This window comes from Hyla sarda, chromosome 8, assembly GCF_029499605.1.
Source record: "Hyla sarda isolate aHylSar1 chromosome 8, aHylSar1.hap1, whole genome shotgun sequence".
NCBI lineage: Eukaryota > Metazoa > Chordata > Amphibia > Anura > Hylidae > Hyla > Hyla sarda.
In genome coordinates, this window is record NC_079196.1 from 79,065,747 (window position 1) to 79,079,114 (window position 13,368).

At 41.8% G+C, this 13,368-nt stretch overlaps 1 protein-coding gene across 6 annotated transcripts in view; it reads right to left on the reverse strand.

Moving 5' to 3' along the window:
* Positions 1-13,368, reverse strand: part of TRPM8 (transient receptor potential cation channel subfamily M member 8) — a 273,438-nt gene that overhangs the window by 109,256 nt on the left and 150,814 nt on the right. For 4 of the 6 annotated variants that reach the window (XM_056535991.1, XM_056535992.1, XM_056535990.1 and 1 more), the window contains exons 11-13: positions 10,618-10,818; positions 7,705-7,807; positions 3,904-4,022 (exon numbers count right to left, since the gene is read on the reverse strand). In XM_056535991.1, the coding sequence (XP_056391966.1) occupies positions 3,904-4,022; positions 7,705-7,807; positions 10,618-10,818 (423 nt within the window). Of the gene's footprint in view, positions 1-2,766; positions 2,866-3,903; positions 4,023-7,704; positions 7,808-10,617; positions 10,819-12,076; positions 12,162-13,368 lie in introns of those variants that run through there. The other 2 variants (XM_056535993.1, XM_056535996.1) reach the window with 2 other exon arrangements.

A 13,368-nucleotide genomic window follows, 5' to 3' on the forward strand; every position in this document is an offset into this window, starting at 1 on the left:
GGCAGGGAGCAGGTGGGAGCCAATTAAGCTAATTGGGCCAGGCACCAATCATTGGTGCACTGGCCCTTTAAGTCTCAGAGAGCTGGCGCGTGCGCGCCCTAGAGAGCGGAGCCGCGCGCGCCAGCACATGACAGCAGGGGACCGGGACGGGTAAGTGACCTGGGATGCGATTCGCGAGCGGGCGCGTCCCGCTGTGCGAATCGCATCCCCAACGGCCAAAACAGTGCAGCGCTCCCGGTCAGCGGGACTGACCGGGGCGCTGCAGGGAGAAAGACGCCGTGAGCGCTCCGGGGAGGAGCGGGGACCCGGAGCGCTAGGCATAACAGGACTGTGATGATATAGGCCTGGCTACCACCCCTAGTGGCTCTTGAACAGGTGTAACGGGAGTACAAACTTCCTCTAACTCAGTCCCGGACTCAATCACTTGGATAGCCAATCTTTTGAAAGCAGGAAATGACATGTTAGGGTTTTGGACTGCTAACATTCTCAATTGGGCCTTGTCCCACTTGTTGTGGGCCCCATCAATAAATCTGTTCATTAACACTTTATTGCCCTGCTCTGGAGTTATACCATATAGCTTCTGGGCAGTCTCTAGGGCATTCTGTAGGGCTACAGCATACGCTCTCAAGGTCTCACCTGGCTTTTGTTGCCTTTCATACAGCCGGAGACATACCTCTGATAGAGAATGTTACTCAAATACCTGGTACATTCTCTCAGAGATCTGCTCCACCGTCGCCTTCTTAGACGCTGGTCAGGTTCGGATTTCCTCTATTGCCGGTCCCTGTAGTTGTCCTGTTAGCAGTTCTTTTATTGCCAAAACGAGTCCAGGACGGGTTATGCGTTTTAGATTTTAAAGTTCTGCCATAGTTCTCAGCAAGAATTTATAAATGAGCCACAGGTGGATTACACTAATGAGCGTACTGGCCCTTTAAATCTTAAAGCTCTGGCATGCGCACGCCCTAGGGGACGGGGACACACGCACCAGAGCCGAGAGGCAGAGAAACACCCGGAGAGTGATGGACTGGGGCTCACATGCGGGCGTGTCCCGCGCTGCGAATCCCAGCCCCGTTGGAAGCAGAAGGTAAGGGGATCATGAGATCACGGCCGGCGTGTGTGGCCGGAGCGCATAACGTAACAGGAGGCAGGCCCCCGGCTGCTGGGGCAGGTGATGACCTTGCCGCCGGAGACGAAGGGGAGCTGGCGCCCGATTGATCTGCAGTGCTGGGTTCCGAAGTATTGTTGCTTTTTGAGTGTGCTGTCACTTTAAGAAGAATGGGGTGTGTTCCCTTTTAAGAGAGCTGATGAGGTGCTGCAGCGGATCCAGTTTGAATGATGGGGATACTGCAGCAGACACTTCCCCTCTATTTTGCAGGCACCCGGTGATAAACAGCCTTGGGACCAGACTTGCAGACAATAACGGGACAACAATGACAGATTCAGGTAGCAGAGACTTAGCTTTGATGATCGGTGGTGTAGTCAGAGCTTGTACTGCAGCGCTGACTTTGCAGGTGACAGCCGGAGCTGAGCGCAGTTACCGGAACCTCCAAGATGGCTCCAGGTAACTTCCTGTTAAGGTCCGGTCAGAAAAATGTTCCCCTGTGCAACACAGTGGCTCTTTGGTTCCTCCTCGCTGGATTGAAGAGGCATCACAGCTGGGGACTGATGGGGCAGAGCCGGGCCAGATTAACTCTTTCAGGTACAGAGTTTCAGCAGTTGACAATGGCAAATAACAGACTTTTCTACACCTCTTCCTCTATTTCACAAGTGCCTCAGAATAAACACTTTTCACTGCTAAGGTCCCGTACACTTTGTGGCGCAATTTGTGTCGCACACTCGTGCATTTTACTCTGCAATGCTGGACACAGTTCAGATTGGGGGGGTACTTTTTGCATAAGGCACACACCCGTATCCTGTTCGTAGGACACCAAAAGTTGTGGTGAGGGTGTGATGAGGGCAGATGTTATTACCCTAGAGGCAGAAGGCATTAACCCCTTGTGTTCGTGATGCCAGGGCATGGTTTAAACTTCTTCACCACCCGAAGGTATACCGCTTGATCCTGGGCAAGGCACAGGGGCAAATAATGACTCGGACGCCAAGTTACAGAACAACGGCAGCTTTACTGAGTTAGACAGGTGTAACAGCCTTAACAACTTAGCCAGGCTCAAGGAGGTGACCAGTGACTTCAGAGACCTCAGGGCTGGGACTTGTAGTGGACTTGGACAATTTGATGCAGGGCCACGCTGACTTGACATAGATTAATCTTGATTGACTTGACTGGGACTGACTAGACAGACTTCACCCAGTTTGCAGCTTACCAGGTTTTGAAGTTCACCTGTGGGGCAGTGGACTTGTGGCTGCATGGTTGGCTTTGGCCTCCTCAGGACACTAGACACTCTCTCTGGACTTGACCTCACTGTACTCAGCACTCAAGAGACTAAGAGAAGACACTGAACTAGCTCTACCCAGGGTTTATATGGGGGAGACTCAGGAGTCCAATAGGTCACCCTGTAGGTCACATTGTCACTGGTACCTTCCTTGGTTACAACACTTAGCAACATTACTTAAAGGTACATAACACTACATACACTTTACATTGAATAACATAGGCATTTAACACTATTCACGGAACATAGGTATGGGGGAGGGGGGGTTGTCAGGGGTCACCGAATGGAGTCTGCCTAACAGGGTAGCAAGGGTACAGGGGTGCAACTCCTGTACTGGGCTACCACATATGAAATTAAGATACACAATGCAAAAATACTGTACCTGTCTAAAAAGAGTTTTCCCACGCAGGACACTCAGCACCAATCTGCAGGTGATGGGTGTCTAACCAGTGGGGATCTAACCTCTGTGACCCCACCAATTATTAGAAAGTGGGGTCCCCTGGTTAACTAAAGCCATTTTCGGATATGCATGCTGTCTCTCCTTTCAACTCAAAAGTGGGCCTGGTGAACCCTGTGCCATTTTCATCAGGCCAAAAGAACTAAATGGGAGGCATAATGCATGTCTAATCATTTAAAACTGGGGATATATATATATATATATATATATTATATTTTTTTTATTTTTTATTATTATTATTATTATTATTATTTATTATTTACAAAAATGTTATGTACTGTGCATAAGCAATATTTATTCCAGACATATGATAAAGAAAATCAGTATGTTTACTGTATATATATATATATATATATATATATATATATATATATATATACATATATATATATATATATATATATATATATATATATATATATATATATACGGAAAATAAGGAATTAAACATGATGTTTTGGGCAACTTCAGACCTTTTGCAAGCAATGTCTTCCAGAGCTAGAGAGGGAATGTGGTGTATGTGATCAGGTTGTCTCCGGGCGTTTCGGATACCAATATGAGGCAATAAGCTACTCCACAAGATCTCATGATTGTGACTTCTAAATATACTACAATGTTTTCCCAAGCTTTTCAGTTCTTAAACTATATGGCAAAATAAATATATCTTACATCTAATAATTAGATCATAATAATTTCATTATTTAAATAATGCCAAAATATTCTGTAGCACTGAACAGAAATTCTCATTTGAACTTATATTGCCACTGGAAAGCCCTGGTAAGCATACTTTATCAGTGCATGTACAAAGTGAAAGATTGACTTAATGTTTATTGGCACCATTCAACCATACAACATTAGAGGAAACTGATCAAGCAGATGCCAATAACTAAAGCCAGCAACTAATATCTTTCAACCAATGCTAGAAAGTTAATGCTTGTTTTTTGTTTTCATGCATATATGATTACATTTTTCATACCTGTTCTTACATATGCCTTGTCATGGACATTTATTAATGTTTTACAACTGAAAAGTCGGTAGTATTGATATTGTGATGTTACGCACCTCCCACCTCCGGTCATTAGTGAAGATCTCCTCGCTGGCCAACTCCAGCTGGTTCCATTCCAGAAGTAGTTTCAGCTGAGCATTCCAGTTATCCTTATCCTGCTCATTGGTACTAAAAGCTAAGATAATGGACTGACATTAGGAAAATGTAGGAACTGGTCCAGTTTAAAGAAACAAAAAAAAGTTTATTCTTTTATGTTGTATTTATTTTACCGTATATACTCGAGTATAAGCCGGCCCAAATATAAGCCGAAGCCTCTAATTTCACCCCAAAAACCTGGAAAAAAAAATGTATTGACTCAAGTATAAGCCTAGGGGGGAAAATACATCATCCCCCCTTCCCCTTTCATCCATCATCCCCCCCCCTGTCATCATCCCGACCCCTCTGTCATCATCCCGACCCCCTGTTATCATCCAGACCCCCTGTTATCATCAAGACCCCCATTATCCCCCTCTGTCATCATCCAGACCCCCCTCATCCCCCCTGTCATCATCTAGACCTTCGTCATCATACATACCCCCTCTCTTGTTCTCTACTCACTTCCCCAGTTGTAGCTCTGTTGGTCTTTCCCTAGCAGCCATCCATCGTCACCCATCTAAGCTGCGGGGACCGTCCGAATTCCAAGGGGAGAGTTGAGCCGGTCCGGGCTCTCCATCCTGACCGGGAGGCCCTCTTCTCCGCTCCGGGCCTGCCCCGTACTAGTGACGCTATATATCCGTGCGCAGGGACATCCCTGACGTCATGGACGTCTGCTGCGCACGGACGTCACCTGTGCGGCTGCGTCAATGCAGCGTCACTAGTTCGGGGATGGCCCGGAGCGGTGAAGAGGGCCTCCCGGTCAAGATGGATGGCCCAGACTGGCTCACCCTCCCCACTGGAATTCGGAGGGTCCCTGCAGCGTAGTTGGGTGCAATGGACGGCCTGGCCCATCCCCCTCGCCACCCCCACCAGTATGCCTGCGATTTTTTTTCTTCTTCATTTGAGTATAAGCCAAGGGGCACGTTTTCAGCACGAAAAATCGTGCTGAAAAACTCGGCTTATACTCGAGTATGTATGGTATTTATTAAATAGTGCTATTAGGAAAAATACTTAATTAAGGCAAAATACTAATTACTTATTGTTAATAACAATTGTATTCAGTTTTTGTTTATTGGTGGGGGATGTTTTAAGCAGAGTGCAAATTATTATGATTTTTTTTTGGGGGGGGTGTACCTATTACATTTGTTTAACTGATAGTACTAAAAATGATGTCCTTCTTATATTACTGTGTTTCTAAAATTATGATGGATGGTAAAATTGTATATGAAATATCTTTATGGTAAGCTATCAGGGATATGTACATGTGATGATGTCTAATGAGCACTGGCAATCCCTATATGGGGAGTGGCTCATGGGTGTTGTCCTCACAAAGGTTTTCAGCCCTAAAAATGAAACACCAGAACATGTGGCTGTCAGACTGTCATTGCTATACCCAAGATGATGATGGGCTGCAAGGCATAAAATCGCAGGGGCTATCACAGCTGATGATATCAGGAAGATGTAACATCATGAAAGATGAACAGTGAAAAAGTTTAAGCATGCATGGGATAGGCATAAGGCTATCCTTTATATAAGATAGGGCCAGGGCCTATTCATGGTATTCAGGATATTGGGAAGACTAGATGGGCCAAATGGTTCTTGTCTGCCAACACATTGTATGTTTTTTGGTAGTTCCCCTTTATGTTAGCATTTTAAGGAATTATATCATAGGTATGAGGAAGTCAATAGGGTTGATGATGTCACAGCTGGGGTTGGTGATTACATCTTAAAAATAGAGGTGGGTGCTGGCCCTATAAATTGAGTAATATTTTTTTTTTATTACATGGTATGAGCTAATGTATTGTTCTATGAAATATAAAATATATAAACTAGAGGTTTTAGAGTGTGGTTATTGAGTCAGCAGAGAAATATTCTACATTGAACTGTTATACCTATATCTGGGCTCTTAACCCCTTAACGACCACGGACGTAAATGTACGTCCTGGTATGGCGGGACTTCGAACACCAGGACATACATTTACGTCCTGTGTATGACGGCGAGCATCGGAACGGTGCTAGCAGCAGCTGGGGACCCACCAGTAATGGCCGACATCCGCGATCGCGAGGATGTCCGCCATTAACCCCTCAGATGCCATGATCAACACAGATCATGGCATCTGCGGCAGTGCGGTACTTTGAATGGATGATCGGATCACCCGCAGCGCCGCCGCGGTGATCTGATCATCCAGCATGGCAGCTGGAGGTCCCCTCACCTGGCTCCGGCTGGCTCCCGGGATCTTCTGCTCTGGTCTGAGATCGAGCAGACCAGAGCAGAAGATCACCGATAATACTGATCGGTGCTATGTCCTATGCATAGCACTGAACAGTATTAGCAATCAAATGATTGCTATAGATAGTCCCCTATGGGGACATAAAAAGTGTAAAAAAGAAGTTGAAAAATGTAAAAATAAAAAGTAAAAATGTAAAAAAAAGTGAAAAATCCCATCCCCCAATAAAAATTTAAATTGTCAGTTTTTCCCATTTTACCCCCAAAAAGCGTTAATTTAAAAAAAAAAAAACATATTTGGTATTGCCGCATGCGCAAATGTCCGAACTATCAAAATATAATATTAATGACCCCGTACAGTGAATGGCGTAAACGTAAAAAATTTAAAAAGTCCAAAAATGCTGCTTTTTTGTCAAATTTTATTTAAAAAAAATATAAAAAATTATCTAAGAGTTTTATATATGCAAATGTGGTATCAATTAAAAGTACAGATGAGGGCGCAAAAAATTTGCCCTCATAACGCCCTATATACAGAAAAATGAAAAAATTATAGGTGGTCAAAATAGGGCGATTTTAGATTACTGATTTTGTACAAAAAGTTTTAGATTTTTTTAAGCGGTACAAAAATATAACAGTATCTAGCCATGGGTATAATTTTAATCGTATTGACCCACAGAATAAAGAACACATGTAATTTCTACTGTAAAGTGTACAGCGTGAAAACAAAACCTTCCAAAATTTGCAAAATTGGGGTTTTCATTTAAATTTCCTCCCTAAAATTTTTTTTGGGGGGTTCGCCGTATATTTTATGGTAAAATGAAAGATTTCATTACAAAGTACAATTGGTCATGCAAAAAACAAGCCCTTATATGGGTCTGTAGTTGGAAATATAAAAGAGTTATGGATTTTAGAAGGCGAGGAGGAAAAAATGAAAACGCAAAAATAAAATTGGCCTGGTCCTTAAGGTAAAAATGGGCTTGGTCCTTAAGGGGTTAAGGGAAAGGGGGGGCAAAATGCTAAAGGTAGCCATACACCTTCAACATTCGGTGACCAAAAGTTTGTTCACAAACTCCCCATACATAGGAGGGGTAAGCTGCTGCCAGAAAGCTCTGGTAGGAACTTCTGGTTCGAAAGAGTATGGGGACCTTCAATCTAGCTGTGATTACTATGGAAATATGTAGCTGATTTACATATCTGGCCATGAACTGCACAACCTATGGTAATTTCTTTTTACACCCGCAACAATACAACCTTATGACAACCTAGTTAAAAAATATTGTATTTACAGTCCTTGCTGACAGTGTACCATATGCTTTTGTAATTAGTATTTTTTTCTGTACAGTATCTAGAATTTCTGCTATTTATATTCAACATAAGTAATGCATATAATCAAGTTAGATATCATAAATCTACATTAATTCTATGCAAGATGCTTCTACAGGTAATTTTTTAATCATATTCATAAAGTAATAAGGTTGTTGCACCCAGGATGTACCTTTATAAAGAGCAAAAGAGATGGCATTTGTCACAAACTCATCTCCAGCTTGCTCCATCTTTATCACAGTCAAAAGATGCAAGTTGTCCATTATTTCTTTAATCTGCAAAAAAGCATCATTCAAATCATTCTGGGAATTTGAATTGGTTATGACAATGTCTGACCAATTACGTATGATAATAGAAACAATATCGTACGCCAAAATTTTATCTGAACCTGACAATAAATATGCAAATCTCTGTACTATATATATATATATATATATATATATATATATATATATATATATACTGCACATATTTATGAAATATTAGTTTGGGTATCATAATGTTGTCAGCCAAGTCATACAGACATGTTTTCAATCTCAGTTAATTGATGGAGGTTAATCGCCCCCTTGTTTCTAAAGATAGTTGAGAAATAATGTCTGCAAATAAATATATTACCCTTAATGGCTGTTCATTTTTCCCAACATCATGGGAATGGTTCGAACATACTGTATGACTAATGTAGATATTAGGTAATGTTGCAGAGTACCGTGGAAGTGAAATCCAATTTGATACACATATTAGTAGCACAAAATGTTACATTTGCCCTGTAATAGCATCATACACCCATCTAATGAAAGAACACTATGTCCCATCACAAGAACAGAAGCAGATTCTGTCTAGATGCTAAAACCTTCATTATAAATTCATCAGTTTAAAAAATTATTATTAGAAGCTACATGGAAGTTATTGGGATCTGCAATCATGCTCCAAAGTAGCACAGCAGTCAGACCAGAGCAAATCTACACTTGGCCTGCTATATATTTCTTTAAAAACTTTTTCCATAATGTAATTTCCAATAATGATCATATGTGTAGACGGCTAATGTGAAAAGGCTAGACTTTAGGAAAGATGCAAAACAAGATTATCTGGGACATTGCAATTTCCATTCAACAAAGAGAAGTGTAATAGGAATTTTTCACCACGTTGATGTGTTGAACGTACGCCTGGTTTTGGCAAAAAAAAAATATATATATTAATGCAAAATACTGACGAAAACATGTTAATGTGAAATTGGTCTAAATGTTTTCAATCCTTTAAACCAATGACCATTCTTTGAAGCAGAAAATCAGTACCTGAGATTTGGACCTTCTAAGCAGTAAGCTGTTTGGTGCTGACTAGACTGAGGTGAGGAGTATAAGGGTATGTTCACACGGCAGAATGTCTGTGCGGAATTCTGCCGGAATATTCCGCATGGACATGTCCCATTGATTTCAATGGAATTCTGCTGCACTGTTCACATGGCTTAAATCCCGATTACGGCCTCTGCAGAAAGAATAGACTTGTGTGGATTCTACCCTTCTGTGGATTCCGCAATTGAAAAAGCATTGCCGTCTATGAAACTATGTATTTGTGAACCGTCCTAGCGCCACCAGATTGCGCAAATGTGCAGAATGTTTGCTTGTGTTTTCCAGGCAAACATTTTGCACATTTTCGGCCATATGAACCCAGCCTCAGGGATCCCCTGGTCTTCACCCTTAAAGGGGTACTCTGGTGGAGAACTGGTGCCAGAAAGTTAAACAGATTTTTAAATTACTTTTATTAAAAAAAATCTTAATCCTTTCAGTACTTATTAGCTGCTGTATGATACAGAGGAAATTCTTTTCTTTTTGAATTTCTTCAAAAGATTTAAAAAAACATGTCCAGACTGCAAATAAAAACCCTAAAATTATATACTCACAATCATTTGCTCCCTGTGGCCTCCGATATCCCTGCACCAAGGTTCCGCCATGCTCCACTTTCTGAGGCTGTGGCCCACTGAAGAGCACCGCCACAGCAAGCAATTAGCTGAGCAGCAATGTAACATATTGGGCCCCAGCACCAGGAAGTGAAGTTCACGGGAGACAGAGTGCTGGGGTCTGCATGACACAGCCAATCATTGGCCGCAGCGATGTTCTGTCTTGGCCAGAGCAGCACTCTAGCGTTTTGAGCCCCAACACCCAGAAATGGAGAATGGAGCAGTGATATTGGAGGCATGGTGACCAAGTTTGAGCATATTTTTGTTTGTATTTTTTTAACAGACAATCTGAGGGACAAAGGGGAAGCTTAGTCAGGAACTAAGCTGATATCTGGATCAGGATTAATTTCAGGAGTGAACTGCTAATGCAGAAACAGAAACAGGAGCCATAGCCATTAGCAAGAACTGTGGCTGCAAGGGCCAGAATTAGGTGCTGAGACCAGGTGAGGTGAGTAAGGCTATGTCCAGGAGGATCTGGATTCAATAGGGACTGCAATTAGGTTCCCAGTTTACAGAATTATAGGGGTTGTCCAGGGGTATAAAAAAAAAAAAAAAAAAAAAAAAAAAAAAAAAAGTTTTCCACATGCCTGACGATGGGGATGGTGTAAAAATAATAAGCAAAATAATAATAAATAAATAATAATAAAGTCTATACTCACCTATCCCGATCCATAGCAAGTGCTGTGACATTCCAACCCCACAGAAGCTGCCTTCCTATTCCAATCAACAGCCACAGAGGTGCAGGCCAGTTCCTGTGGAGGTTGGCACGTCACAGGAACTCGGAATAAGTAATGGCCAGCAAGGGACCTCGAGGGGATTGAGGTGGGCAAAAATACAGTAACTTATACATTTTTACACAATCCCCAGCAATGTAGAAGATCTCTTTTATCCCTGGACAACCCTCAAAAATAATACTAAGTTTCATTAATTTACATTTTCAAACCACTGCAGGACTTTTTATGCCATTGGACAACCTCTTTAATACATTAAACTCTAAAGAAATATGCAATAAGCTGTCTTCATAAATAAAAACTGGAGAAAAACCTAATACTATAATAGGTACACTGTGGAACATTATGTAATCACAAATAAAATAAAAAAAAATGTTTCAGAAAGTTATGAATATTATACCCATCGTATCCAGGTCTCCATCTCATCTTCTGCCAACCGAGATATAGTGCGGGGCATGTATCGAACCAGCTTTTCTTTAATGGCTGAAGAAGCAAGTGAAGTACCCTCAGCATCCACAAGGCTGGCGATCACATCGGCTGTCTGGCCAGATCCCTCCACTACAACACATGGGATCTTACTCTTAATGGCAGTGTTAATAGCCTGCAGAAGAAAGACATATTGATTAAGGAATTATCGCCTATATTAATGCTGCAGAATGGACCCAGGGTTAGTTAGGGGCCAAACCTACAATAATATCCAAACCCTGGGGCAAAAAACAAAACTATATGGACACCCCTAAAATATAACTTTTAATGTGCTGTCAACCGTGATTGCAGAGAACACCTCTCTAGATTTAGATAATGTGGCGGCGCTGCAGTCTGCCGCCATTGTCACCTGTCTATGTGTCTTTAAAATATACACAACATGCCGACCTCTACATGTTTCGCTATTACAACGGCGTTCTTAAGAGTGATATTGTGGCAATACCAGGCACAAAATGGCGGAGGGGGGTATTTATAATCATTTCCACTGACATCATCATCAGTGGACCCTGTTGTTCAACCACTCAAAGAACTCCTCTCATAATCCTGGATTCACTGACCATTCACAGAACTCACCTGGCTATTACTTCCAGGTGAGGATCACTCCTGGACCTATCATAGAGACTGTGAATTCTGAAGTGTTGCGTGACAGCGGCGCATTGTTCTCTAGTCATTAAGATGCGCAATCGCAGTTTTCCAAATCACCTCTCTGCAACATGCACACTCCGTGGGTCCCGTGCGGCACTTAGAAGAATCTCGATCTTCTTTGTTCATTTGCACATGTGTTGGCACTTAGATAATGTTGCCGTGCTAGATGGGGATACACATGTCATCACACTTAGACAGATTTGCTGTACTAGGTGGAGATGCGCATATCATTACTCTTGGACAGAAAGCTGAACCAAACGGAGGTGCAATTATCATTAAACTTGGTATCAGAATAGGCAGTTGCAGATGAGGAATTGCTGCATACATCATATCTTTATTTATAATAATGACAATATTGACATTGTTAGCTTAGGGAATGGTATAGTATAGTATAGTGTTGATAACAATTGTTAATTAACATATTGGACAATATCTATAATCCACGTATACAGTCAATTACACATGTCATCTAATGAGATCTGATCTATGTTTATAGTCCATATACAGTTGAAGGAGATCAGTAGACCTAATAGTTGAATGTGGACCCCAATCACAAATGGGCAGTGGGAGGAAAAACCTCCATCACAGTCCATCAGTTAGTGTCAACCTGACCTCTAACAAATAATCATAATGAAACTTCCAAACTGGTCTGACACACTAGATAATGGGGACTCGAATATGTCAAAATACACAAAGGGATAGTCAAAGAAACGCAGCAAATGAAAAACCTTCATTAAGGCCCTCTGGGGCCTGACTCCTTCTCTTAGTAGAGAGGCATCCAGGTCCCCCTTTCTAGGTCCAAGCTTCAGTTGGCAAAAGCCATGAATATGTCTGGCCACTGGTGTGTCCACACCTCACCTAATTGTGCTCATCTGTTGCATCGGAATTCTTTTATGGTTTTCCCCATGTATATTTTGAAACATGTACATATCAATACATAGATAATATTCCGAGAGACACAATTAATGAACTGTCGAATTTTATATTTATGGTTGTCCACAGGGTTGATATGATGACCATCATAGTGCCAATAGACCTCACCTGTTTAGGAGTAATTGGTTTATTGGTTCCCATGAGCAGAGTACTCCTCTCAGAATGACGAGCTCTGTGAAATGCATGTTTAAGATGTTGTTGGGGATAACCCCTCTGTCTAAATCTCTGGTAGAGATTAGCACTCTCCTGCAAAAAATTCACGTCCTCTGAACAATTCCTCCTTGCCCTGAGGTACTGGCCAACCGGGATACTCCTCTTGAGCGAGCCAGGGTGCCAGCTACCCCAGTGCATGAGTGAATTGGTAGAGGTATGCTTGCGATAAATGTCAGTTTGAATACGGTTATTGCCATCTATGTAGAATGTCAGGTTTTGAAAGTTAATAGACCGGCCTCCTATTTCTGACGTAAAGATCATACCGATCTCATTTTTGTTAAGAACCTCCATGAATTGTTGGAGCAATGTAGGTGTCCCGTCCCACAAAATAAGAACATCGTCTATGCAACGTCCAAAAAATAAAATGTGCTCAGTGCACAAACTCAACTTGTCAGAAAAAACAAACGTGCTCTCCCGCCACCCTAAAAAAAGATTTGCATAATTTGGTGCACAAGAAGCCCCCATAGCAGTGCCCTGTGTCTGGTAATAGAAGGTGCCATTAAACAAAAAATAATTGTGCATCAGAATGAATTCTAATAGTGCCAAAATAAAATTGTTGTGATCGTGAAGAGTGTGCTTTTGGTGCTTAAGAACCTGGAGACAGCTTGGATACCTAACTCATGCCGAATATTTGATTATAGACTTTAAACATCTGAACTTGTAAGAATTGTGTCATTAGTGACAGTAATATCAGATAGTTTCAATATGGTATCCTTGGTGTCTCGCAGGTAAGAAGCTAGTGTCGTGACAAAAGAAGATAACATGTGATCAAGATAAATACTACCAGCCTGTGTAAGACAGTTATTACCCGAAAATATAGGTCTACCTCTAACAGGATCAGTGTTTTTGTGTGTTTTAGGAAGTGCATAAAAAG